This window comes from Scylla paramamosain, chromosome 45 (assembly GCF_035594125.1).
Source record: "Scylla paramamosain isolate STU-SP2022 chromosome 45, ASM3559412v1, whole genome shotgun sequence".
Taxonomy (NCBI): domain Eukaryota; kingdom Metazoa; phylum Arthropoda; class Malacostraca; order Decapoda; family Portunidae; genus Scylla; species Scylla paramamosain.
Window position 1 is genome coordinate 1,517,501 of NC_087195.1, and position 27,723 is coordinate 1,545,223.

The window sequence follows — 27,723 nt, forward strand, 5'->3', positions numbered from 1 at the left end:
TCGCGTTAACCTTTGTGCTCTTAATAGCGTCACTTCCTTCTCCAGTTTCTTCGTGTAACTTGAACCTAACCTTCAGAAGCTCTTCATTCTCTTAACTTTCCTTTTTTTCTCCTTCATCTTACCTTCTCTCTTTCGTGGCTCTCTCTACCCTCTCACTTCTCTCTCTCACTCTCTCTCTACCCAGGATCTTCAGACCAGCTGGTGTATTTCACAGGTCCTAAATTTGAGTTGTGTAATTTAGAACGGTTAAATATGTTAGTGACTCAAGATGTTAAAGTTTAAGGCTCCGGGTGGGGGAGGTGAAGGATGGTGAGTGATGTAAGTGGGGGAATAGTGAGGGAAAAAAAAGAAAAAGGTAAATATTCTGATGTTTCAAGGATGCGTGGAGATATGAAGGGGTTAAATTTGATGGGGAAACTAAAAAAAAAGAAAAAAAATGAAAAGAAAACTGATATATAAAAAAAAGTGTGAAAGTAAGGTAAAAATTTGTCATGTTTCAAGGATACGTAAGGGTATTAAAGGGTTGAACTGTATGGGAATCTCGGAAATGATACGGCAATGAAGGGATTTGTTATAAAAAAAAAAGTTGAATTATGTGGTTTACTGAAGATACGTGAACCGGGGGGAAAAAAAAGGTTGAATTTTATGATTAAGAACAGATGTGAACATTTTTAAAGGATTGGTATGGAAACTGATGAAGAAATGTGAAAAGAAATGGTCAAAACGATTCATGAAGGGGTAAAGGATTAGATTTGATGGGAAACTGGAAAAAAAAGGAAAATTTGATAAAATGTGAAAAAAATAGGCAGTTTTGTCATGGTTCAAGGTTACATGAAGCGATTAAGAGTTTAGATTTGATGGGAAACTAAGAAGTAATGTAAAAAAAAAGAAGGGTTTAGTATGAATAGTGAATTAATGTGAAAATATAGTGTATGGTATAAAATAACTGATGAAATTATGTGAAAAATAGTAAAAATTGTGACATTTCAAGGATTCGTGAAGGATAGAAGGATAGATTTGAGGGAAAACTAAGAAATTATGTAAAAACTAAAGTACATGTTGTAAAAAAACGATTAATGTGTAATATTATGAAGATACGTGTAAAAAATGGTTGATATTTGATGGGAAACTTAAAAAATAGTGAAAATTAAAGGACAAGATATGAAAAGTTGATAAATTTATGATGTTCTGTAGATACGTGAAGGGAAAAGAGTTTTAATTTTATTGGAACCTAAGAAATAGTGTAAGAATTAAAAGATTTTGAATGAAAACTAATGAAAAGATGTGAAAGTAAAAAAGTATGATACGAAGTGGTTAATAAATGAAAAAAAAAGAAAAAAAATCTTATGATATTTGTGATCTTCCAGGAACACATGAAGGGAAAAAGTTAAAATTTGATGGGAAACTTAGAAAATGATGTAAGAATTAAAAGATTTGGTGTGAACAGTTATGAAAAATGTGAAAAAGAACTTAGATTTGTGATGTTTTAAGGATACATAAAGGGAAAAAATTATAAATAACAAAAAAAAAAAAAAAACGAAGAAATGACACAGTCACTGGATAAATATAGACACACAACAAAATAATAAAAAAAAGGGTTATGACTGAAAGCGAAACAGTGATAAACGTGTATAACCAAGAAAATAAATCAATAAAAGCAGGAATACAGAAGAAAAGTAAGATATTGTATGAAAAGAAAGGAAAATAACGAGGAAATTAATAGATAAGAAAAAATAGCAAAGTGAGAAAAAGAAAGAAGAGGAATATGAAAGAAATTTGAGATATGCAAGAGAAAATTCAGTAATAACGAGAAAACAGTGAGTAGATAAGGAAATATAGAAGATTTAAAATGAGGAAGAAAGAAGAGGAATAAGGGAAACGATACAACATTGATGAAGAAAACGAAATAAGAAAATAAACAAAAGAAAGAAAACGAAAGAGAAATAAAAAAATGCAAATAATAGAAAAACACGAAGTAGAAAATAAATAGAAGAGAAAGGAGGACAGAGAGAGAGAGAGAGAGAGAGAGAGAGAGAGAGAGAGAGAGAGAGAGAGAGAGAGAGAGAGAGAGAGAGAGAGAGAGAATATCACCCCACTTCTCTCGCCAAGTTAAGTGAAACAAGCCATGAATAAGAAACAAGAGAACTATTTTAAACTCCTCTCTTCTTCTTCTTCTTCTTCTTCTCTTCTTTCTCTTCTTCCTCCTCCGTGAAGAAGAGGAAGAGATGATGCGATAGAACAACATTGTGACGTCTAAATTGAACAGGTGAGAGAGAGATAGATAGTTAGATAGATAGATAGATAGATAGATAGATAGAGAGAGAGAGAGAGAGAGAGAGAGAGAGAGAGAGAGAGAGAGAGAGAGAGAGAGAGAGAGAGAGAGAGAGAGAAAGTTGTTGGTTTGGTCTCACTTGCTCTAACTTGATATATTGCAACACGATGTGACTTCTACTACTACTACTACTACTACTACTACTACTACTACTACTACTACTAATACTACTGCTGCTGCTGCTGCTGCTACTGTTAATCCTTGAAATAACTCGAGAATATTTACACCAAACACCCGCCCCACAAAAAAATAAATAAATAAAATAAATAAATAAACAAGTCGATAAAAAATCTTATTAAATTTCATTCTTTTTTTATACTTTGAAAAAAAAATGTATGTTGATTATTTTTTTCTTAATTATTTGTATTCATGTCATTTATTTATTTATTTATTTATTCATATTTGTTTATTTTCATTTTTTCTTATCCTTGTTTTGTTTATTTGTTTTACGGTTTTACTTTCTTGTTTTATTTATTCCCTCTTTCATAACTTTACTGTCCCGGGTGACGTTTACCACCTGCTTACCTTACGTGATTGCTTCCGCTCCCTTCGCCCACACCTGTTGCGATAGTGGTGGTGCTGGTGGTGGTGGTGGTGGTGGTGGTGGTGGTGGTGGTGGTGGTGGTGGTGGTCTGAGAATTATCACACGCGCTTACTGTTTCCTGAGATAGATAGAGAGAGAGAGAGAGAGAGAGAGAGAGAGAGAGAGAGAGAGAGAGAGAGAGAGAGAGATACTGATGATTATTTTACTTTCACATTATTACAGAATCTCTCTCTCTCTCTCTCTCTCTCTCTCTCTCTCTCTCTCTCTCTCTCTCTCTCTCTCTCTCTCTCTCTCTCTCTCTTCATACGTCAATCAAGTGCTTCAAAATGTGGACTTGAATTTGAACATTTGTAACGGTTTTAACGGTCATAACGGTTCACTGACGCTAATTGTGACGTCACTCAGTAGGAAAAGAAGGAAAGAAGGTAAAGGAGGAAAGAAAAGAAAAAGAGTGGAAGAAATCAAATGCAAATATTATTTCTGACCTATGTTATTATTGATTTATTTGTTTGTTTATTTGTTTATTTCTTTATTTATCGTAACGTTAATAATTTAATCTTTCCTCTCATTGGATCATTGAAAAGTACATAAATAGTAGTAGTAGTAGTAGTAGTAGTAGTAGTAGTGAAAGTTGAGGGCCTGGATTCCCACCCTCCTCCTCCTCCTCCTCCTCCTCCTCCTCCTCCTCCTCCTCCTCCTCCTCCTCCTATCTCACCCTCACTCCCGCCCTCCCTTTCTCTTTCATGACACCACTACCACCATCAACTCCTCCTCCTCCTCCTCCTCCTCCTCCTCCTCCTCCTCCTCCTCCTCCTCCTCCTCCTCCTCCTCCTCTTTACTTCTTTCTTTTCTTCCAGTTGTGACTCATGTTTATTGTCCATTTTCTTTTTCTTTTTCTCTTTTCTTTCTAAACTTTTTTTTTCTTCCCGTTCCTTTCAAAGTGTTAAGTTTAGTTCAGTTTGAGGGAGCGTGATTGACTGCAAATAGAAAGTACTTCAAAAACTCTACTTCTTCTTCTTCTTCTTCTTCTTCTTCTTCTTCTTCTTCTTGTGAGTTGAATTGCGTGTAATGTAGTTTGATTGCTTACACACACACACACACACACACACACACACACACACACACACACACACACACACACACACACACACACACACACACACCTCTTCTTTCCTTCCTTTCATGTTTCATTCATTCCTCGTCTAAGCTTTCCTTCTTTTCTTTCTTTTCTTCTATAACGGTCTTCCTTCCTTCCTTCCCTCCCTCCCTTCTTCTCTCCTTCCTTGACAGTCTGCCTGACGTGTCTTCCTTCTTTCCTTCCTTCTCTCCTTCCTTTCATTCATTTCCTGGTGTAATCCTTCGTTTCTTCCATCCTTCATAGCACTTCTCTCTCCCTCCTTCTCTCCCTTCCTTCCACCCTCTTTACCTTCCTACATTCCTTTCCTTCTTCTTTTCGTTCACTTCCTTTCCTTCGTTCTTCTTTCCTTCCTTCCTTCCTTTTCCAACCTCCCTTCTTCCTTCCCTTCTTCCTTCATCTACCCCCACTCCATCTCATCCTCACTCCCACAGCAGCTAGCCTAAACTAATACCTCCCTTTCTGCGTCTCCCTCCGTCAGGCATCCCCGTCAGAAGATGCGAAAGTTAACTAAACTTCGCCCTAAACTCCTCCTTGCCCTGGTGGTTCTGGCGGTCCTGGTGACACTCCTGGGGCCTTACAGCTACACCCCACGCCTGCTGGACGCCCACACGTCCTCCCCACCGCCTGCAATACATGTATCCTTAGACACGGAGGGAGATACCGAGGGAGGAAGCAAAAATGAAACACGACAGGTTTCCCTTGCAGAAACTCGTGCTGAGGAGACAGTGGAAGGGATGCAAATCCTGCAGGAGCCCTTACCAGTGTCCCAGGAGTCCTACATACAGAATCCACCGCCGAAGGACTGGGTGGAGGTGAAGAAAACGAAGCCAAAGGTGAAGCCGATGGGGCGTGCGGCAGGAAGGGCTAAGGCGATGAGCAGCGGACAGAAGGATGCAGCTGCGGCCTTGAAAGTTTTAGGATTCTTGCCGAAGGATTTGCAGAACAGAGCCCAAACGTTCCCTGAGGATTCTGTGAGTGTTTGTGTTGTTGTTTTTTGTTCTTTGTGTTGTTTTTTTTATTATTTTTGTTATTGTTATTATTTTTTTCTTTTTTTAGGTATAATAATAATAATAATAATAATAATAATAATAATAATAATAATAATGCTTATACGTGTGTGTGTGTGTGTGTGTGTGTGTGTGTGTGTGTGTGTGTGTGTGTGTGTGTGTGTGTGTGTGTGTGTGTGTGTGTGTTATTACTGGTTAGATCTAGTATTCTTCTGTTTTGTATTCCTGCTCCACCTCTTCCTCTTCCTCTTTTTCTTCCTCGTCGTTCTCTTGTTTTTCTTCTTCGTCTTCTTGTTCTTAATGTTGTTCTTCTTGTTCTTCTTGTTCTCCTCTACCACCACCACCACCACCACCAAGAGTAACACCAGACAGTAATCATAACCTCTCTCTCACCACCACCACCACCACCACCACCACCACCACCACCACCGTTGCAGCCCCTAAGACAGTTTCTGGCGGAGCAGGAGAGGCGGGTCAGTCACGTGGCCGCTACCTGTCGGTCCTTCCAGCCCAGCCTCGCGGACATTGTGGCAGGAAGTAGAGGTCCTCCCGCTGGCCTGCTGTCGATTAAACACCTCATATACGACAGGTGAGTTAGTGGGAGTTACCTGTGTGTATGGGGGTGAGGGGGGAAGGGGTACCTCTGTGTGTGGGGAAGGGGGGGTTACCTGTGTGTGTCGGGTTAGAATAGGAGGTAGAAAGGGTAATGATGGTGAAATGGGAAGGAAATAGTGAAAAAAAGTGATGATGGGAAGAAAATAGATAAATTAGGTAATAAACAATGTTAATTAATCAATAAGAGAGGTGAAAAGGTGACGATGGAGCGGAAACATGGATAAATGAACAAATAACATAAGTTAATTCACAAATATAAGAGATGATGAAAAGAGCAGTAACAGACACAAGGACACAAGCTTAAAATGTCAAGAAGTACCACAGAACATTATTATAAACCCAAATTTTTAATCCCCAATATAAACCAGGCGGGGACAGGAAGGGCTACGAGGCTAAATGAACAGTGGCCAGGAGATACAAGCTTAAAAATAAATAAAGATGCCACGAAAATAACCTTATATAACACCAATTGTTTATTAATTTATTTAGTTATTGTTTACATTTCTTCCCGCAGAGATAGGAGGGGATACGAGGCTAAATGAACAGTGGGCAGGAGATACAAGCCTAAAAAAAAAAAACAAATAAACAAAAATACCACGAAAATAGATTTATAACACCAATCATTTACTTCTTCCATGAATTTATGCATCTAATTATTTGTTTATCTATCTATTTACTTATCGCAGGTGCTTGTTTACACTTTTTTCACCCAGGGTAAACCAGCTCACTTTCTGTCCAGTATATAAAGCAGCCAGCACGTCTTGGACCATCACAATGCTTCAGCTGGCGGGACTGTGGAACGCTAAGACCAAGGCGATTCCCATACAAAAACTGGTCCATATGTTCTACCCGAAGATGACTGGCCTGGCTGCGGCGACGGTGAGAGAGAGAGAGAGAGAGAGAAAGAGAGAGAGAGAGAGAGAGTGTGGAAAGTTTTTGATACGTTTTGAGTGATACGAAAGTGTGAAAAAGAAAGAGAGAAATAAAAAAGCAGATAAATAGATGGATAGGTAAATACGTAGAGAGAGAGAGAGAGAGAGAGAGAGAGAGAGAGTTCTAAGCTACGGAAATTTTCAATAAAAGACTTCAGTACCAAAAAAAAAAAGGCAATGAAATAAAAAAAAAATAAGTAAAAACGAAATTAAAGTAAATGAAGGTGAAAAAAAGTTATTGTATTAACTATAGAATAAATAATTAGATAAATAAGAAGAAAAACGAGAGAAAGAAAACGAAATGATCTTATAGTGAATAGACTTACCACCACCGCCACGATCTTTACGTAATCCCTTAAAAAAAAAAAAAAAAAAAAAACGAAAAGAAAAAAAAAAGTTACCTTGCAGTAAACCAACTAAACAGCACCACCACCACCACCACCACCAATACCCTCAAAGAAAACCATAGAAAAGAAAGAAAACGGAACTTGTAACAGTGAAACGACCACCACCATCACCACTCACCTTCTCTTCCCTTGACCCTCCACCACACAGGTCACCACGAACACCACACACTTCATGGTAGTGCGTCACCCTCTGCAGCGCCTTCTGTCTTGCTACCTCGACAAGTTCCAGTACGCATCCAAAGAGTACTACTATCACTTATACGGAGAGAAGATCATTCAGAGGTACAGGGACTCACTCATCGGTCTCTCAGGTCACCAGGTAAAGAAAATGTGTTGTTTTTTAATCCTCCTATTGCTATTTCATACATCTTTTCTTAAGCATTAACTACTTAAACATTTTTCCTTGTTCTTCAGCCATATTCAAGCTAGAAACTGCAAAATCTAGGAATCTAATATTTTTTTTTCTTGTAGACGCCAATAGAGGTTTTACTCGTTGTTTTTAGTGTTGAGAATTGTTATTTTATTTCTTCTTCTTTATCTTCATCTTCTTCTTCACCACCTCCATCTCCTCCTCTCGCTGTTATACTCGTCTTTAGGTAACAAACACAGAGGCAAACAGCACACATGTACAAGTAGGTAGAATGTAATAGAATGTTAATGTAATATTGTGTATGTGTGCTGTGTGATGAATGTACGGGTGTATAGTGAAGACAGAATGAGATATGCAGGAGTTTGTGTTTGAAGGAGCAGAGCAGAGTGTGGGGTGTGAGAGAAAATGGGATGTGAGAGAAAACGGGATGTGAGAGAAAACGTGTATTTGTGCATGTATAGCAAGTGTGTGTTAAAGGCGTATTTGTGTATAGCTCCAAGCAGTATAGAAAATGTAAGTTTGCGCGGAGAGATAAAGTAAAGAGAGAATAAAAAATTAATTCTTTATTGTCGAGTCTACAAAACTAATTAACGTGTTTTAGTACAAATAATAAGTGTTTAAAGAGTTGCAGGGGATTGTAGGAAGAGAATGCGTAGTTGTGAAAGGGTTAAGGGGTTAGATTAGGTTATGTAGGATTGAATTCGGTTTAAAAGGGTTATATAAGACAACAGCTGTGTAAGGACAAGGATTTATTAGTGTTTGAGGGGTTAGGACAGAATTGATAGAGTTTTAAAGGGTTAGGTTTTGTAGGATTGGATTCCGTTTAAAAGAGTTGGGGACAGGTTTGGAGAGGGTTTTAAGGAGTTAGATAAATAAATAAGATCAATAATGGAAGTGAGTAATGAAATAAAATCAACCATAAAACTACCCTAACTGACTAAATGAATAAAATCTAAAAGTAAATAAATAACCAGTAATGAAACTACCTAACTAAATATACAAATCAATAAAATCAGCAGGTAAGTAAATGAAATCAATATTCCAACGACCCTTTTAACAATCCCCCTTCGTCGTCGCCTCCCTCAGATACAAGCTTACAAGAAGGAGGTGCGCTTGGGAAATACATTCAATTCACCGTACGAGTATAAACATCAACAAAAATAACAAAAACTCATCTCAATTCCCTTTAAATAACTTCCTTCCCTTCGTCACCGCCTTCTTCAGGTACAAATTTACAAGGAGGAGGTGCGCGCGGCGATGAGAAGAGCCGAGAACGAGGAGAATGGCGGTGATCTTGTCTCCCTCCCCGGTAACCCCTTCGCCACCCCACTTGGCCCTACCTTCCCTGAGTTTGTGGATCACGTGGCACAGACGAGCTATGATGACGAACACTGGAGGAGCTACGCCTCTCACTGCGTCCCCTGCACCCTCTCCTACGAGTTTGTGTTGAGGTGAGAGCGAAGGAGAGGCAGGGAGGGGAGGGCAAGAGATGGGGTTTATTGAGGAGAAAGAAAGAGTGTGTGTGTGTGTGTGTGTGTGTGTGTTCGAAGCTTCAGTTATAAAATTCAACTACTAATGCATTTTTTTTTTCTTCTTCCTCCATTCACTTCCACCTTTTTTCTTCTTTACCTTCCTCCAATTCCACCTCCTACCACCATCAACACTTTTCCTCCACCTCCTCCTCCTCCTTATCCTTCCCTACCACCACCATCACCACATCCTCTTCCACTCACACCCGCCTCCTTCTCCACGCAGGTTCGAATCTCTGACTGAGGAAAACAAATGGTTCCTCGAGTACCTGAACCGCAGCGGGGAGGTAGCGCCGCGATGGGACAATCCGAACCCTAGCGGGGACACGACGAAGCTCTCCTGTGAATACTACAACCAGCTCACCCTGAAGCAGATTGACGCCCTTATTGCCAAGTACAAGAAGGATCTATTGCTTTATGAATACGATGCGAAGGGTCATAGAAAATGTGCCAAAGATTATATAGAGGAAAATGAGGTTAGATCAGTCATCCCGTTAGTAAATGATGATAGAGAACTGAATGAAAATGGTGTTAGGTTAGATGATTTGAATGCTAACACGAAGCAGAATGAAAATGAAGATGTATTAGATGTTTGGGGTGTCTCTGCTAGTAATGCTGCCAGTGAGACACATAAGGCAAGTGAATATATCAAATTGTTAACTTAAATGAGGTTAATTAGGTTATATGCACTAAATAGTAAAGTATGTTTATTTTTTTACTCTCAGGAAGCTGTAAGAAGAGTTTCGTGTTTTTTTTTTATTTCGTTTTTTTTTTTTTTTTTAGGCTTGTATCCATTTTACTGTGCCTTATTTACGTTCTTTATAACCTTTTTTTTTTTATAATTTTTACTCTATCATTAATATTTCCTACAACTCCTTACTATCATCTCTACTATTTTTCATTATCCCTTTTATTCTACTATTTTATCTTTATTGCTGTTCTTCCTTGTCATTGTAATCAAAACTAAACGAAAGGTAAATTTTTTTTTTATCTTAAACTTACTAAATTATTACATTTCTTTTTGTCTTTGTGGTTGTAGTTGTGATGCGTGTGTAGTTTTTAAGAATGTACGTGCCTTAATTAAATATTGGGTCTTATTGGGTTATTTAAGGGGTTTAACATGGGAAAAGGGATTGTTTTATTTATTTATTTACATTTTTTTAAGTATTGCGGCATCTGTTTTGTTAATTTAGGGGTTTTTTTGGAGAATTTACGTGCCTTAATTAAATGTTTTCCTGTTTTTCAGTGGGGTCTTTAATGGGGAAGGATTGTTAATATTTTTTTTTTTAAGTATTAAGCCGTGTTTTGTTACTTTGGGTGTTTTTTGGCAGTTTTTGTTAATGTTTGGATAGTTTAATTTTTATTCTTTGTTATCAATAGGGAAAACGTACCAGGATTATTAAAATTACCTACTAATTTTAAGGCTGGGTAAAATCTCTCTCTCTCTCTCTCTCTCTCTCTCTCTCTCTCTCTCTCTCTCTCTCTCTCTCTCTCTCTCTCTCTCTCTCTCTCTCTCTCTCTCTCTCTCATGTTTTATATAATGGTAAGAATCGGCTGTGAAGTTACTAACCTAACCTAAACCTAACCTACAAATGAAAATGTTAAAGTTATTTCAACATTATAAAAAAAAATAATAAAAAAAAACGAAATATAAAAAGAAAAATATGTGAACACTTGTCTAAGCATCTCATCAACGTGGCCTTTGAAAATAAAATGTGAGTAAAAGTGTTTTAAGACTACAGAATAAAAAGTTGGCTATTCTGAAAATACCAATGGACTGAAATGAACGGTTCTGAAAATCGACATCTGAAAATATTGATGCACTGAAGCTGACAGTGTTTGAAATTTGAACTTAACGCTTTCACTGCTATAATTATCGTACATCGACACTCAAAGCACAGTAAAGAAAAACTATATTTGCATGGGTACAGAAAAGACGGAATAGATAGTAGCTAACACCCCCTTTTTCTAACCTACACTATTATATATTTAAGCTGTCGTGGGGAAGTGAAAAATGTAGACGATTGGGAAAATATTGAGTACCAGTGGAAAGGTTAACTAAAGATCATGCTGGTCTTTCTATAAAATATTTCTCTCGTGCTGTAGGGAAATTATGCACCAAAACATGACGTGAGTAAAGACATTCCTTGGTAGCTGCAGTGCGTGTGTTGGGAAGGCGAAGATAAGGGTCAGTGTGTGTGTGTGTGTGTGTGTGTGTGTGTGTGTGTCGTGGCTGAGTCATTCCCGCAGCTAAGTGTTCAGTGAAGTGTCAGGGGAATGAATGCTCGGGTCCTCAAGGCTGGTAATTGCTCATGAAAGTGTAGTGTTTTATAAATTGAAAATAGATTTACAGTGAATCTCTCTCTCTCTCTCTCTCTCTCTCTCTCTCTCTCTCTCTCTCTCTCTCTCTCTCTCTCTCTCTCTCTCTCTCTCTCTGAAAATAATGTGTTTTTGCAAGCTGGTGAGTGTTTAAAGGAATGTTCTTTATGAAAATCAATTGAAAGTGTTCATTTATGTTTATTTTTACTTATAGATGTAAGTGGTAGAGAAAAGCGTGTTTTATAAATGAAAAATAGTTTAAAAACTTATTTCTTGAAGTGAAAATGGTAGGAAATGTTGTTTTGAAGATGAAAGTAACTGGAAAAATGCGGTGCTTTGAAAATATTTAACTTCTTATGGAATTCGAATATCTTTAAAAATGTAGCACTTTAAAAATAAAACACTAGAGATAAAAAAAAAACATGTAATAGTTTTAAGGATGGAAACAACTGTAAAAATTTTCGTTTTTTTTTTTTTTTTTGTTTATTTCTTCTTTTACTTTTTATTATTTTTATTTCATGGACGTATTTAACTGAACGGCAATAACAGCAACATTAATAATAAAACTAATGAAAAAGCATACGAGCCTTCAGTAGTTATAGTGAAGTTGACAAAATATGGGATGTTTTTGTTGTACTATATTCAAGAAATGGTGGTCTAATAAACAAATGCACGTGAAGAAAACGGAAACTCGCGTGGCAGAAAATAATTGAGTTGGGGGTAAACTTTTTTGCACTGCTCGTTTTCTTTGTAATTCAAACCTCGATAAATTGTTGGTTTTATTGCAGTCTTGTGATTATGGTTGCTTTTTTTATGGTGTGTTTTCTTAGTTTTCTTGATTTCTTTTGTATTTCAGTGTGTGTGTGTGTGTGTGTGTGTGTGTGTGTGTGTTTCTTTTGTTGGATTGGTTTGAGTATTTCACTTTTTTTCGCCTTTGTGTTCTTCTAGTCATATTTTTTGATAGTTTTATTGATTTTTAGGTGTTATTTTTTATACAGCTTTTTTCATTTTTCATTTGTTTCGTTTTTTACCGTTTTATGCACTGTTCACTTTTTATTCAATATTTTTCGTTTATATTTTCATTTTCATTCCCATTTCTTACATTTTTCATTAATATTTTCACATGCGATTTTAAGAAGATCACCATATTATCATCATTATTGTTGCTATTATCATTTTACTTATTTATTTATTTTTTTATGATGCACAAAAACAGGTAAAAGAAAATGAAACACTTATTTGAGTCACAACGTGCTGGTTATGGGTTCCAATATATATATACTTAATCACCCTTCTATCTCATTCCTCCCTGCAACCTCTCATTGAAAAGGGGAAGGAGGCAGCACTTATTTTGTCTCATTTAGCTAACTTTTCCCCTTTACTTCAAACTTTAACACTTTCACTGTGATGTGCAACTATTTACACTACGAAAAACAAGGCATACAAGCTTTATAAACACTTAGAATGAAAGATGATGACAATGAATAGATTTTGCAATGTCTAACGAGGTGAAATATTCCATAGTGGTTAGTGATTAGATGTAAGTGTACTAAATAGCAGTGAATGAGTTAATGAAGCAATACCCACGAAAGTCAGCACAGGTGAAAGCTTGCTGGGGTGGTAAGCTGAGATGCAAAGCTGAGGTGAACGTTGAAATCTGAGGAACAACGTGAATTTGGCAACCTGGCAGTGAGAAGAAAAGGTGTATGTTGATAGATGGAGATGGAGTCATAATAAGCAGCGTGCAAGCAGAGAAGCGCAATTGTGAAAGCTTTTTTGCATTGAGGTTTTGTATGCTTCAGCTGGCGTCACCCGTCGCTGATACACGGTGAGCCAAAAGTCAATACCACATTTTAAACGTTTATTGTGAGAAAACAAAGTAAAACACAATAAAAAGATTTCCGCAATAAAAGGTATATATGTAATGCATTTTTTTTTTTTTTTAGCCTATTTAAAAAATCACATCATGAAGACGGTGGTCATTACAGCCATTACAGCCATTACACCCATGCATTGTTCAAGGCGAGTTCTGAAGACTTGCATCACGTTCTCGGTCGTTTCCCGGGGAAGAGCAGCAATTTCTGGGCGAATTGCGTCCTTGAGGACTTCTGGACTTTGAGGTCGATTGACGTAAACGTCGGATCTTAGATAACCCCACAAAAAGAAATCGCACGGAGCTAAACCTGGCGAACACACTGGCCGCCCAACATCGCCATGACGAGAGAGCAGCTTCTCTGGAAACAAATACCCTCAAAAGTTGCATGGATCCGTGCGCTGTATGGCCGCAGCGTGTTGGCGACTGAAAACCGCTTAAACGCATAACATGGGCTGCGCTACCAGAGCATTACGTGCGTTATTGTACTTTGTTCTATCACAAGAAACGTTTAAAATGTGGTAGTGACTTCTAGTTCACCCTGTATAAGGCGAAGACAATGAACAGAATTGTATTTACGTGCATAGGCTGCTAATAACTTATTTTTTTTTTAACAAAACATTGCGTTTTATCAAATTGTAATTTACTCAATGAAAATGCTGATATTATTTCAATAAAATCCAAAATTCTGTATACTAGATTCTTTGTTTGCATTGAAATAAGCAGGAAATATCTTTTTCTCCTCTGCGTAACCCTGAATTAAAGGCCACACGTGGAGCGGCCCGGGTCACGCTGCAGCCACGGCAATGATGCAAGTGTGGTGGCTGGCGGCGCCCCTCCGTGCTTCCCTGGCCCTGGCCCCGGCACTGCTACACCATGGCACCTGCTGGCACTCTACTCCTCGTGCCCTCAGCACGTGTGGGCTCCTGCTGGGCAAGGCGAGACGTGAGTGTTGGTTTGTTGTGCTGATTTATTTATTTATTTATTATTTTTTTCAGTGGTGGTGATCTAGTAGTAGTTGTAGTAGTGCATACCGTCTCAAGTAAATGATTGTATATGCTTTTCATCGCATATTGTGTTATATTTCTTTATTTCTGAAGTATTAGTGATCAGAAGTGTGTGATGAGACGTGCCTTCCCTCACCCCTTCGTCACGGTGGTGGTGGTGGTGGTGGATCAGCACTGTCACGGGGCTGGACAGGCCGTGAGCTGCCTTGAGGCCCTTCACCTAGGCCATCCCTCCTTCTCCTTTTTTTTTTTTTTTTTTTTGTGGCACTACCATGATGGCGTGATAGTAAAAAAAAAAAAAAAAAATATATATATATATATATATATATATATATATATATATATATATATATATATATATATATATATATATATATATATATATATGGAGAGATCATGTGTAGCTTTCCATTGATTCAATTATCCGTCAAATAAATACCTGGAAGAGGAGGAAGCAATGATTTGTACTTGTTGGTGGAGAGGTGTCAGTTTAATCCTCAGTCTCTGCCCTACAGGAGCTGCAGCACGCAAAACTCCACAACAGTCTGGCCACCTGCAGCAGCTGGTCCAGGCTGACACACACTACGTGGAGAGTGAGTCACTGATTCTTTGTGTCTGAATTGTAGTTTTAAGGACATTGATTATTTTGTTTTTGTCACTGATTTAAATTTTGGTTCAGTTGTTGAGCTTCTGTGCTTTGTGATCTCTTGCTTCCTTCGTTACCTAAGAGGCGCTGGAGAGTGAGTCGTTTGGATTCTTTGTGTGTGTAGTCTGAATGTGTTGTAGTTTTAAGGACACATTACTTTTTTTTTGTCGCTGATACAAGTTTGGTTGAGTTGTGCCTCTGTGTTGTGCATTTTTTTGCCTCCTTTATTGTTTAAAAGCCACTGATGGATTCAAGGGAAAGCAATTAGTTTTATACACTTAATACTGTTTATATTTGTCTACAACTTGTTTCTGATTCAAGTTTGGTTCCATTGTGCTTCTGTGTTGCGGGGTCTTTTGCGTCCTTCATTATTCAAGAGGCATGTGTGGGGTTTTTACAGTTCACTTCATGCTGTTTACTTGTATTTCTAACTTGTGTGATTGTGCACCACATCTGACAGTTATACACAGTCACAGAGTTACATAATACTGGCTTTGTCTTTCTTCAGATTACTTACATACTAATCTATTCTAATTGCACTAACTATTTATTTATTTAACTTTTATTCAGATTTTGTATTCTTTCCATAATTATTATTATTTTTTTCTTTACAGAGCAGAAGAAAGAAATCCTTCGAATATTCCCACAAGTGAAGGCAACTTTGAAGAATATGTTCTATAACTTGTCCACAAACCTTAATGAAAACTACAGGTAATGTGACTCACAGCCTGTAGTGTTTGGCCTTTGTTACCCTGTGTGCAGTGTCTATCTGTATATCAAAAAAGCAGAAATCCAGAACATGACCAAGCTTTGCCTCTCCAACCAACAGATGCGAGGAGAAGACATCAGCAATGGGGAGAATCAGTCACCAGCTTGTGTTCCAATGTACATTCACCATCACCTGGCCCAGACACCTCACCTTCACTGGCTATGGGTTCAACAAGAAAAGTGCTGAGACAAGCGCTGCATTAAAAGCTGCCGAGATGCTGTACCGAGGTGAGTGGGTGTTGGAGAGGTGTTGAGATGTGTTTGGTTGCCTGGGGTGTTGCATAATGGGTGTTGAGGTGTGCTGGTCTTGTGGATCTCCATACTATACCCCACTCCCAAGAAAAGCTAAGATTAAATAGAAAAATAAGTAAATAACATAATATATGCATATATCAAGGCTGTCTGGGGATGATAGGGGGAAATAGGTAGGTGTGTTTCTTACAGGGACTGCCGCGTGTAGGCCTGATGGCTTCCTGCAGCTTCCCTTATGTTCTTATGTCTCCCCAGAAAGGCAGGTAGGTAAAACAAGGGACATAACTTTCACATGCACATTCACTCTCTCACTCACTCACTCACTCACTCACTCACTCACTCACTCACTCACTCACTCCTCTCTCTCTCAGCCCCTTATCCCCCCACTGGATAAGAGAAAGTACTCCCACCCACACTAACAATTAATGATCTGTTTACTGCAGAGAACTACCTGACGGAGAACGGCTACCCAGTGACAGTATCCATGGAGGAGCGACACCAGCGCCTGCAGGAGTGGAACCTTCCCCCGACCATCACCATCCCTAGCCACACACTGCAGGAGGGACGCACTCTGCTCCAGCACTATCAACAGGTAATGGCTCTCTCTGCCTCTCTCTGCCTGCGGTGGGGTGCTGTGACTGGTGTTGTGTTGTTGGTTTTGGTTTGGGGGCATTAAAAGAATATGTTGTCTGCTTAGAAATGTAAAAGAAACATGATTTGTATATTTAGGAATGTGAAAAAACATGATTTGTCTTTTTAGATATGAAAAAAATATGATTTGTCTGCTTAGAAATATGAAAAATATGATTTCTCTACTTAGAAATGTAAAAAAAACATGATTTGTCCACTTGGAAATGTAAAAACAGTAAAACAACATTCTGACACAAGAGAGGACAACTTTTTAAATGATTCCTCCCCAGGTCCTCCTCCTCTTTGGTCTTCTCTTCACCTCCTCCTCCTCCTCCTCCTCCTCCAACTTGTCCTTCTTGTTTTCCTCATCTCCCTTACTTTCTTCCTTGCTGGACACACACAAAACTAATATTATTTTTCTGTGTCAGGAGGTGCAGCCGTTGATGGAGCAGGTGCGTGCTGCTGTGTCACCACCGCTGCCTGGCGTGGTGCTGGATGAGGGGGACGAGGAGGGGCCACTTGGCATGCTGGAGGATGAAGGTGAGTGAGGTGTAAGTAAAGTCAGTAAGGTTTCAAGGCATTTCAATTCAGCATAATCTTTTTTGGCTTGACTTTTGGGCCTGTTACCTATTACACTGAAAAAAAAAAAGGGTCAGAATTGTGTTTCATGTTTAACAAGGAAGCTGAGTAAATTGAAGCTCTGCCTAATGGTGGTTTAAGATGTGTAAGCTGAACTCTACCTGGTGTCTGGTGTTAGATGAAAAAGATGAGTAAATTAGAATTCTGTCTGATGCTGAGTGAGGAAAATGAGTAAATTAGAACTGTGATGCTAAATGAGGAAGATGAATTAAGCTAAACTGTCTGATACTGGATTGGATGAAGGTGAGTGAGCCTAACTGTGATGCTGGATTAAAGTGAGTAAACTGGAACTCTATCTAGTGCTGCATTAAGATGAACTAAGATGATAACAATAAATCTGGGATGAAAATTGATATCCATTGTCTTATTCATATTTGCCAGCCAGGAAATTGAGTCATGTTTATCTTCTTGCCATGAAAGTTATTGGCAAGAGTCTTATTTCTCGATGCCAGCCATGAAAATATATGTCTTCTTTCTTCAAGGATATAAATTAATAACCACTGTCTTATTTATTCTTGCAAGCCAGGATATTGCTAGTGAATGTCATATTTACTGTTTCCAGCCTCTTTAACTTTGTCACTCCTGTACTTCCTGTTTCCTTTAAGGTCTCAAGACACTTATCCTTCAGTTTTGAATAACATGACCTTTCTTTTGGGACAGGCATCTCAGGGGACCTTTTTTTGCTCCTTTTGTTGCCCTTGGCCAGTACCCCCTATGTAAAAAGGAATCATATTAGCTAAGGATAAATAAAAACAACAATGATGACAATAACAACACAGTCCTTTCTTCTAACAGACATAGGAGAGGGAGGCACAGAGTTTGAGAAGAACCCCCACAACCTGCTGACAGGCCACAGACTCAGCAGGCAGCAGGAGGATGCAGAATACCGCAGCAGGTTCTTATATTCCCTCCTGCAGAAGAGATGCCCCCGCCCAGCTGCCCAATCAGAGGAACACCCACACCTCCCCATGCTGCGCTACAGGTAAACTCTGGAACTTCCTTTTACTCTGCAATGAACTCTCACAGGTAAACTCTTTGATTCCCTGTAACCCTGAAACTCCCTCAGGTAAACTCTGCTGCAGATAAACTCTAGAACTCTCACAGGTAAAATCAGGAATGAAAAATATATCCATTGTCTTATTCATATTTGCTAGCCAGGAAACTGATAGTCATGTTTTATCTTCTCTATCCATGAACATTATTGTTAAGTGTCTTAATTCTCAATGCCAGCTGTGAATATGTGTTCTTTTCTTTCGTCAGGCACATAAATTAATAACTACTGTCTTTTAATTCTTGCCAGCCAGGATATTGCTAGTGACTGTCATATTTAATGTTTCAACCCATGAAGATTATTGGCAAATTTCTTATTTCATTATGCCAGCCTTGAAAACCTGTGCTCTGTATATATTTTTTCTTTTACTTTATATATAAGAGAGTCACTGGCCTAGGGAAACAAAAGAGGAGGAAAGAAAAATCCCATTGAGGTGCCAGTCCCAAAAGAAATGTCAAGAGAATCATAAAAAATTGAAGGATAAGTGTCTTGCCTTACCAGCTGTGAAGACTTCTGTTCTCTTCTCTTCCCAGGGACGACGTGCTCACCGCCCTGCAGGAAAAACAGGTGCTGGTGATCTCAGGTGACACTGGCTGTGGCAAGAGTACGCAGGTGAGTTGGGGGTGCCGGGTAGCCGAATGTTGTGGTTCCAAGCTTAAATGCTTAAATGGTATATAACGATTTCTGTGTCATTAAAAAAAGTGGATTGGACAGCAGTTTCGTAGCACCAGTAGACTAATGGTGACAATTTCAGAGCGCCATTAATGACAACAAGCTTCCCTCAGGTGCCACAGATGATCCTGGACCAGTGGGTGCAGGAGGGCCGAGGGGCAGACTGCAACATTCTCGTCACGCAGCCCAGGAGGATCTCAGCCATCTCCCTAGCCAAGCGTGTGGCTGGGGAGCGTGGCGAGGCGGTGGGTGTGGCTGCGGTTGACTGGTGTTGTGGTTGTGGTGGTGGTTGTGTTATGGTTGTTGGGGAAGATCAGATCAGGTGTTTGCAGTGCTACCTCTTTTGTTTCTCTCAAATATCACTTAATTTTTCCTGTGCTTTTTCTCTCCTTTCCTCCAAAATTTGCATTATTTCTTTAGTAGTTTCAATGTTTCTGTCCATAAGAGCTTGCCAGTTACCCGCTCTGCCATTTAAAAGTTGCTGTGAGTTATTGGTGAAGAAAATTGTGATGGTGCTTGATTTTAAAGGAGAGGTGTAAGTGTTTTTGTAGTTTGATTTTTCTTAGTATTTTTTTCATGTGTGTTTTTGTTAGGGAAGAAAATGTGCTAGGTTTTTTTTTTTTTATTGTAAGGTGGAAGGTAAAAAAATTGATCTGATCTCTCTCTCTTGCTTCTCTAAAATGTCACTTAATTTTCTTGCACTTTTCTCTTTATTTTTTTGTTGTGTTAATGTTGCCAGTGTCAAAAAAAGACCTCAGTGATAACACAGTCTTTAATTTTTACACAGTCTTTATAATTTGTGCTGTGCTAATTTCCCCTGGTGCTGTTTTCCTCCCCTGGTGCTGTGGTAATTTCCTCAGGTGTTCCGCAGATTGGTGAGAGTGTTGGGTACCACGTGCGTCTTGAGTTCCGTCCGGTACGTGGGAGTGGTGGCGTGATGTTCTGCACCACGGGGATGCTGCTGCAGGGCCTCCACACCAACCCCCAGCTGGCCGGCGTGTCGCATGTCATTGTGGACGAGGTGCACGAGAGATCCGTACAAACTGACATCCTGCTTATCCTCCTGCGGCGCCTCCTTCAGCAGCACCCCAGCTTGAGAGTGGTGCTCATGAGTGCCTCCCTCAGCACACACCAGCTCCTACAGTACTTCAAGGCGGATGAGGCAGCGCTTATCACAGTCCCTGGCACTCTGTATCCACTCACGCGGCACTATCTCCCCTCGGCACTTCAGGTCCTTGGCATAAAACCACAGCACCACAGCCTGGCTGCCCTCAGTGAGCCAGACAGCTATCCATCAGTAAATGTGGATCTGGTGGTGGATGTTCTGCGTGCCATTGACAAGTCGCGGCCGCCCGGTGCTGTCCTGTGCTTCCTCCCAGGCTGGCAGGACATCTCACTGGTGCTGAATAGGCTGTTGAAGGACGCTAGGCTGCAGGAGAGGCTGTGTGTCTTGCCCCTGCACTCCCGCCTCCCCACGCATGACCAGGAGGCGATCTTTGAGCCACCCCCTGCAGGACAGAGGAAGGTGGTGCTTGCTACCAACCTGGCAGAGACAAGCTTGACTGTGGCAGATGTGGTGTATGTGGTGGACACTGGATTTCATAAGGAGCACAGGTGAGGCGGGTGATTGCTGGTGTGTGGTGGATTGGTGGTGTCTGGTGGATTGGTTGTCAGTTTGTTTCCTTCCCTGTTCGACTTCATGACTGTTCTTTTATCTCTTGGTATAATGTTATTTTTCTCTTATCAGTTTCTCCCTTATAATTCAACACTGTTCTCTCACTTCACCTCTAAAGTTGTAAATAAGTGTTAATTCTGTACTCACTCAAGTAAAGTGTTAAGTTAGCCGTCAATAGCAAAATACAAAAGCCTTAATATTTATTTTGTCGGATAGTACATTGGTTGTAGGTCAGATGCGTCATGTGCCAAGTACCCGACTGTAATCTTTTGTACATGAAGACAGCAAAAACTCCTTTTCATCAAAATCACAACACTTCAATATAACTGTCCACTTTGCTTCCCTTCACCAAGCATAGCCACTTTGGTTCCCTCCAGCAAACCTACCTGTCCTACTTCCCCCACTCAGGTACAACAGTAAAACAACTTCTGTTCTTCCCCAACTGAACAAAAAAAAAATCATACCTTCTCTTAGTAATACCAATTAACAAACCTACCTTACTTCCCTTCACTAAACCAGCCCCTTCTTGCCTCCTCTCAGATACAACAACTTAATAGACCTCAACATGATGGGAAACTTAAATTTTTTCCCAAAACAGAACAAAAACCAAAAAAAATCATAGAATCTCTCAGCCAGGACAGTAACACACACATCAACAAAACCTACTTACTTCCCTTTAAACCCTCCCTCTTTGTCTCCTCCCAGGTACAACAGCAGAACAGACCTCAACGTACTAGGAAACCACTGGATCTCCCGCGCCAACAGCCAGCAGAGGGCGGGGCGGGCAGGCAGGGTGCAGCCGGGGGAGGTGTTCCATCTCTACTCTGCCGAGGTGCACCAAGCCATGAGTGACTTCCCTGTGCCCGAGATTATGAGGATTCCACTTGAGCATGTTATTCTTCAGTGCAAGGTGAGGTGATGGGGAGGGAGAGGGAGAGGGAGAGGGATTGTTAGATAAGGTGTCATGTTATTTAATGGAATTTTGAGAGAGAGAGAGAGAGAGAGAGAGTTTACATCATTTCTTCATGATTCCTATGCACTTCTTTATTGTTTTATTTCATTATTTACTTTCTCTCATCAATTTCCTTCATTCCTCTTACCTCTTCACCCTATCAATTTCCTTTACCCCTTCCTTATTCACCCTTTACATCTATCCCTCACCCTTTTAACTATTACCCTCATCACTTACCCTTCTCTCACCCATTCCCCCTCACCTTAGGCACACTGTGGCGAGGAAAGCATTCGCAGTTTTTTGGCCGAGGGAATGAGTGTGCCATCGCGTCGCCTGGTCACCACCGCCATTGCCACTCTGGAGAGGCTGGGCATGCTGGTTCAAGATGACGACAGCGACACAGAGCACCTCACAGCACTGGGCAGGAGGGTTACCCATTTTTCAACACCACCACACTTCTCTAAGGCCCTGGTGTTGGCATCTGTGTTTAGGTGTGTTGTTGAGGTGGTGTAGGGTGGTGGTTGAAGTGTGGTGGTGACGGGAGAGGTGATGGTTTTAGTGGAGGTATTGAGGGGAGGGAAGAGGTGGTGGTAGTGAGGGGGAGATAGCGATTGTGATAGGGGAGAAGGGAGAGGATGGGGAGAGAAGAAGAGTGGAGGGAATGGAGAGATAAAGGGAAATGAAGGGAGGAGGGAATAGAGAGAGATGAGGGAAATGAAGAGGAGGAGATGAAGGGAGGAAGGAATGGGGAGAGAGAGAGAGAGAGAGATGGAGGGAAACAGATGTAAAGAAAATGGTATTCTGGCTGTAGTTCAGAGGGAGATGGGGAGTATATTAGAAAATGGAGAAACTGTGATAGAAAATGGAAAAGTACAGATATTTGTAAGGATGAAATTTAAGAATAGAGACAAAAAAGATGTATATATAACTATTAAATTTTCCTTTTACCAACACTTAACTTTCATAAAACTAGTAAATTTTCTTTCAGCAACTCTCAACATTCACAATACTAGTACTTTTCTCTCCTAAACATTAATAAGAACTAGTAATTTCCCTCCAGCAACACTTAAACATTCAAATTTTTCCACTTCCTTAACTGAACCTAACATTCTTAAAACTAGTAATTTTCCTAATCCTTCTTATTCATAAAGACTATTAATTTCCTTCCAACAACATTTAATATTCCAATTTTTTTTCCATTTTCTCTCCAACAAGACTTAACATTAAAATTTTTCCCATTTTCCCTCCAGCAATAAACATTACAATTTTTTCCATTTTCCCTCCAATAACCCTAAACATTCCAATCTTTTCTACTTTTCCAGGTGTGTTGACCCAGTCCTGTCCATCTCGGCAGTGTTAACCGGAGGTCGTGGCATTTTCCTGAGCAGCATTGACCTTCGCACCAAGACAAGAGAGGTTAAGGTGGAGGCTGACCCGACCAGCGACCTCTTGGCAACGTACAACCTGCAGAAGGAGTGGCGTTTGTATGATAATTATGCTGATAAACTTGACTTCTGCAATGACAAGAATCTCAGTTATAGATATGTCAAGTTTAGTGAGGGTGAGTTACAAGGGAGTAGGTTTTTATTGTTTTATCAAGTGGTGTGGTTGTGTTCTGTCCACCTCCCTAATGCAAGAGTTAACCAGTATTCTCAATCTTTCACCACTGTTCTGCAACCTCCCTAATACAAGAGTTAAGCAGTATTTTCAGTCTTTCACCACTATTCTGTCCACCTCCCTAATGCAAGAGTTAACCAGTATTCTCAATCTTTCACCACTATTCTGTCCACCTCCTTAATGCAAGAGTTAATCAGTATTCTCAGTCTTACCATTATTCTGTCCACCTCCCTAATGCAAGAGTTAACCAGTATTCTCAATCTTTCACCACTGTTCTGTCCACCCTCCTAATGCAAGAGGTTAGCAATATTCTCAATCTTTCACCACTATTCTGTCCACCTCCCTAATGCAAGAGTTAACCAGTATTCTCAGTCTTTCATCCCTTTTGCTGATAAACTCCAGAACTCCCCACCTGCTCTGGTATTACCTCTACCTAAGATTTACAGTTTCAAGAGGGACGTTTCAAGACACTTATCCTTAAATTTTCGACAAGGTATTAACTGCCAAGATCTTTCAAATCTGCTACCCATTTCATAGCTGCTCTCTATACCTTTATCTTTTTCAACAGGAGTATACCATTCCTATCTCACCCTTGTCACTTTCTCAATCTTTCCAACATGTGTATACCATCCCCTGTCTTGCCCTTGTCACCTTCTCTATCTTGCTAACATGTACACCATTCCTCCTCACCCCATCACCCGTCACCCGCACAGGCATCAAACATCTGTATGGAAGCCACCTACGCGAGGCAAGACTTCTTAACTTTGAGGATGTGCACTCCGAGTTCTCTTCCTGGAATGCAAACAGAGAGAACGGGCAGTTAGTGCTAGGTGTGCTGGCGGCCGGCGTGGCGAGGCTCCTGCACTACCAGAGGGGGTCCTACACCAAGGGTATCCTCAATGCAGACTCCATCGCTATCAAATCTGAGTAAGTGCTATGTGTGTGTGTTTGTCTGTGTGTGTGTGTTTGGGTGGGGAGGTTTCGGTGTTTGTGTGTGTCTTAGTGAGTGCTGTTTATGTGTGTGTGTGTGTGTGTGTGGGGGTTATTTCATATGATTTAGAAAAATGCTCCTTTTCTCTCAGGAATGATGAGAACACTGACACCAGCAGGACGTGTGTGCTGGGTTAGGTTAGGTTAGGTTAGGTTAGGTCAAGTTAGGTTAGGATAAGTTAGGTTTGGTTAAGTTAGGTAAGGTTAAGTCAGGATAGGTTAGCGTAGGTTAGGTTGGGGTTAGGTTAGGCATCACATGATAAAGAAAACCCTAATTTTCTCCCGCAGGAAAGGTGAACACATTGACACCACCAGTGACTGTGTGCTCCACCAGCCCCCCCAGCACCCCTCAGCACTGCCTCCCCACCTGCTGTGTCTCCACCTCAGCAGGGACGGGGTCAGCAGGAGGACCGTTGCGCGTGACCTATCCTTGCTGCAGCCCCTCACAGTGGCCCTCTTCACTGGGCGCCAGCTGGTGGGTCACAGGTCACCGCACGGGTCACTCTGTGTCAGCGTGGATGGCCTGGAGAAGAGGTCATTTCAGGTGGATGAGAGGTCAGGCTTGAAATATCTAGCTTTTGTTGTCACCTTTTTTTCTTCTTTTTTTTTTTTATCATTATTATTATTATTATTATTATTATTATTATTATTATTATTATTATTATTATTATTATTATTATTATTATTATTATTATTACTACCTTTGTTATCACTATTTTTTATTACCTTTGTTATTATTTTTTTTTTACTTTTATAATAATTTTTTTGTCTATATCACCTTTGTTATTACTTTTCACTTTATTATCATTGTTTTCTCTACATTAGCTTTGTTATCAGTTTTTCCACTTTTATTATTCTTGTGTCACCTTTTTTTTTATCACCTCATTTATTTATTATGATTTTTCACTTACTATGACTTTTTTACATCCATATCGACTTTATTACCACTTCTTACATCAGTACCACCTTTGTAATCCTTTTTCTGTACCTACATTACCTCTGCTGTAACCCTCACATCACCTCAATAATTAGCAATACCTATGATTCTATAGCATATCTTACAACAAAACCCCTATCATTTCTTTCCAGGACAGGGCAGTTTCTCCTGGAGCTGCGAGAGGCAATGGATGAGGTGATAGAGTACCTCGTTGAGACGCGTGGCATGCATGCAACACCCCCTCTGGCTGACACCTTCTGTGATGACCTAGTGATGTTTGTTAGCAAGCTGGTGGGGTCACAGGGCCAAGAGCAGAGGGTAAGGAGGTTAAGAGGAGAGGAGGAGGGTTTTTAAATGTTTGTTGTGTAGTAGGTGGGATTGTAGTAGAAGTTAGAGCAATGATGTTTGTATACTTATAAAAATTTGGGAGTAAGACATGGATACCTAAAGAAATATTGCAGTTGGATGAGAGATATTGAAACCAGTCCACTTGTTTGTATAGTAAGTGGGAATTGTAGTGGAAGTTAAGATCAGTTATGCTTGTGTACATAGGGAAATTTGGGAATGCTAAGGGATGCATGATGAAAGGAAATTGTAATATTGAAACTAGTCCTATGTGTTATAACTGGGAATTATATTGGAAGACAAGATAAGACTAGTAATCCTGTATCCATGTAAATATTTGGAATAATGGATGGATAATTAGAGTTATACAGAAAGACAAGGGGCAACATAGGAGTAAAATTCAATACAACACAAGAATAGAGATTAGAATCATAAAATTGGAACGTTTTATTGATGTTGAGATTTAAGAAGAAAGGATAGATTATTAAATGTCAAAGAAATACTGCAATAGAAACGAGTGAAATATAAGTGCAAATCTCAATATAGTACAGCAGTAGAGATAAATCAGAAAGTTTTTGATATTGAAATTGAAGACGAAAGGATAGAGACCTAAATATACAGAGAAAAGGAGAACTATGAGTAAATATTAGCTCAGTACAGCAGTAGAGATGAAAATAATCCAATGAACAAGCGTTTAATATTAAAATCTGGGAGGAAGAGATAGAGAAAATGATTGGGTTATGCTAGTCACCATACCATGAGTCTATGTTCTGTTCCTGGTGAGAGAAATTATCTATCCATGTACCAGCCTTGTAATCCCTCACTGCAGATAGATAGATTAATAGATAGATAGATAAATTTCTCCATATGAACAGGATACAATTGTTACAGGATGAAACAACTGGATGGAGATAAGTAAATGTCATTGTCACAGGAAATGAAAGCTTAGTGAGAGAAATGGTTGATTTTAATACACAAAATTTGTTCACATGAGGAACTGTTACTGTGATACAAGTTAATTAATTTATGTTGTTTAGTTTGATGATTTTTATGTTTATACAGCACATAATTCCATTGTTTAATTATGATGTATGTGTGTTTGTTTGTCAAGCTGTATTCTCTGTCTCCTACATAAAACAGTACCTTTGATTTTGTTACAGGAAAGTAATACATATTTTAGTGCTTCGCTGTGCTGATAAATGACTTTGTAAATATGTGTAAATAATTGTATACATCCAAGAATATGAAGTTTTTAATAATGAACATTTAATCTGACAAGCTTCTTTTGTTTAGTGGATGAGAGAACGCTTTATCCATCCTTATCTGAACCCAAGAAAGGTTAGGAATTGTTTTATTTTCAAGGATGTTTTTTCTAGTCTTTTTTAATCAACTTTTTTTTTTATTCTGTTATTTTTAAGGGTTTTCAGTTTTTTTTATTTTTATTTTTTTTCTATTTTTTTTTATTTTCAAATGTGTTCAATTTTTTTCTAGTTTTGTAAAATCTTATTTTTTTCAAGAATTTTTTTTCAGGGGATGTTTTTTTTTTTCACTTTTTAAAGGTGTGCTTTTTAATTTATTTTCAAGGATTTTTTTCAAGAAGGTATTTTTATTTTCAAGTATTTTTTCTTATTTTCTTCAAGTGAATTTCACCATATTTATTTGTTTATTTATTTATTTATTTATTTATTTATATTCTGGGATTGGCAGGATGCAGGTGAGAGGTATGGGGGTTGTGGTCATCAAACTTGTACATTGTAAGAACGACAGACAGGCAGACTGACAGACAGAGACAAACAGAAAGAGAGACAGACAGGCAAAGAGACAAGTAAACAGATAGACAAACACAGACCAAAAGAGACAAATAAACACACACACACACACACACACACACACACACACACACACTGAAGACTCGCCCCTTCCTCCATCACACGAGTTTAAGAAGTCACGCAGTCAGAACCAAACATAAACAAACCAAGCACATTCTTCTCCCTCTCTCTCTCTCTCTCTCTGCCTCTCCCTCTGTGTTTCTACGAGGGATCATTTGATTGCCGAATAAGGTGCGTGTAGGAGCTTCTCTTCCTGCCTCTCCACGCCTCACCTGTCTACTTATAGCTCACCTGTCTCCCCTCGCTACCCTCCACATCCCCGCGCCATCTTGTCCTCTTGTGTCCCCTCTCTACTACTTCTACTACTGCTGTTGTTGCTGCTGACAAAATAAAAAGGTTTAACTATTTCAGTGTAGAAAGTTCAACAGGCTGTAGAGAAAGCTATGGGTGTGTTCAAGTGTTTTGTTGATCGTAGTTTAACAAGATCCAAAGAAAATTTAAGGAGTTTCCGAGTGTTTTTCATGGTTATAGAGAAAGCTACTGGTGTTTTTGAGTGCTCCCTTAATTATTATCGATAGTTTAACACATATTTCTGCAGTGACAATTGGAAAAGCACTCACGAAAACCCGAGTACCGTTTTCCGTAGT

At 39.4% G+C, this 27,723-nt stretch overlaps 2 protein-coding genes across 3 annotated transcripts in view; both read left to right on the top strand.

The window, feature by feature from the left end:
• LOC135094406 (carbohydrate sulfotransferase 9-like) overlaps positions 1 to 13,080 on the top strand; it is a 13,612-nt gene extending 532 nt beyond the window's left edge. The window contains exons 1-7 of one of the 2 annotated variants that reach the window (XM_063994463.1): positions 1 to 2,266; positions 4,493 to 4,985; positions 5,459 to 5,610; positions 6,350 to 6,515; positions 7,124 to 7,294; positions 8,570 to 8,796; positions 9,101 to 13,080. The exon at positions 1 to 2,266 is cut by the window's left edge and continues 532 nt beyond it. In XM_063994463.1, the coding sequence (XP_063850533.1) occupies positions 4,509 to 4,985; positions 5,459 to 5,610; positions 6,350 to 6,515; positions 7,124 to 7,294; positions 8,570 to 8,796; positions 9,101 to 9,539 (1,632 nt within the window). In that variant the 5' untranslated portion in view covers positions 1 to 2,266; positions 4,493 to 4,508 and the 3' untranslated portion in view covers positions 9,540 to 13,080. The remainder of the gene's footprint in view (positions 2,267 to 4,492; positions 4,986 to 5,458; positions 5,611 to 6,349; positions 6,516 to 7,123; positions 7,295 to 8,569; positions 8,797 to 9,100) is intronic. The other variant, XM_063994464.1, reaches the window with a different exon arrangement.
• A 745-nt stretch (positions 13,081 to 13,825) lies between these two features.
• LOC135094405 (ATP-dependent RNA helicase DHX30-like) lies at positions 13,826 to 26,525 on the top strand. The gene is made up of 16 exons (XM_063994462.1): positions 13,826 to 14,011; positions 14,589 to 14,666; positions 15,334 to 15,430; positions 15,549 to 15,715; positions 16,183 to 16,331; positions 16,798 to 16,909; positions 17,804 to 17,990; positions 18,593 to 18,671; positions 18,845 to 18,976; positions 19,603 to 20,345; positions 21,112 to 21,316; positions 21,626 to 21,849; positions 22,681 to 22,919; positions 23,689 to 23,902; positions 24,254 to 24,520; positions 25,055 to 26,525. Exons 1-16 carry the CDS (start codon positions 13,873 to 13,875, stop codon positions 25,254 to 25,256), a joined length of 3,234 nt encoding a protein of 1,077 aa, XP_063850532.1. The 5' UTR covers positions 13,826 to 13,872; the 3' UTR covers positions 25,257 to 26,525.
• Positions 26,526 to 27,723: the final 1,198 nt, after the last annotated feature.

Coding starts and splice junctions, on each gene's coding strand:
- LOC135094405 (XM_063994462.1), top strand. CDS start 13,873: ATGATGCAAGTGTGGTGGCTGGCGGCGCCCCTCCGTGCTTCCCTGGCC. Junction 14,012..14,588: donor CCTGCTGGGCAAGGCGAGAC/GTGAGTGTTGGT, acceptor TCTGCCCTACAG/GAGCTGCAGCACGCAAAACT. Junction 20,346..21,111: donor GGATTTCATAAGGAGCACAG/GTGAGGCGGGTG, acceptor GTCTCCTCCCAG/GTACAACAGCAGAACAGACC.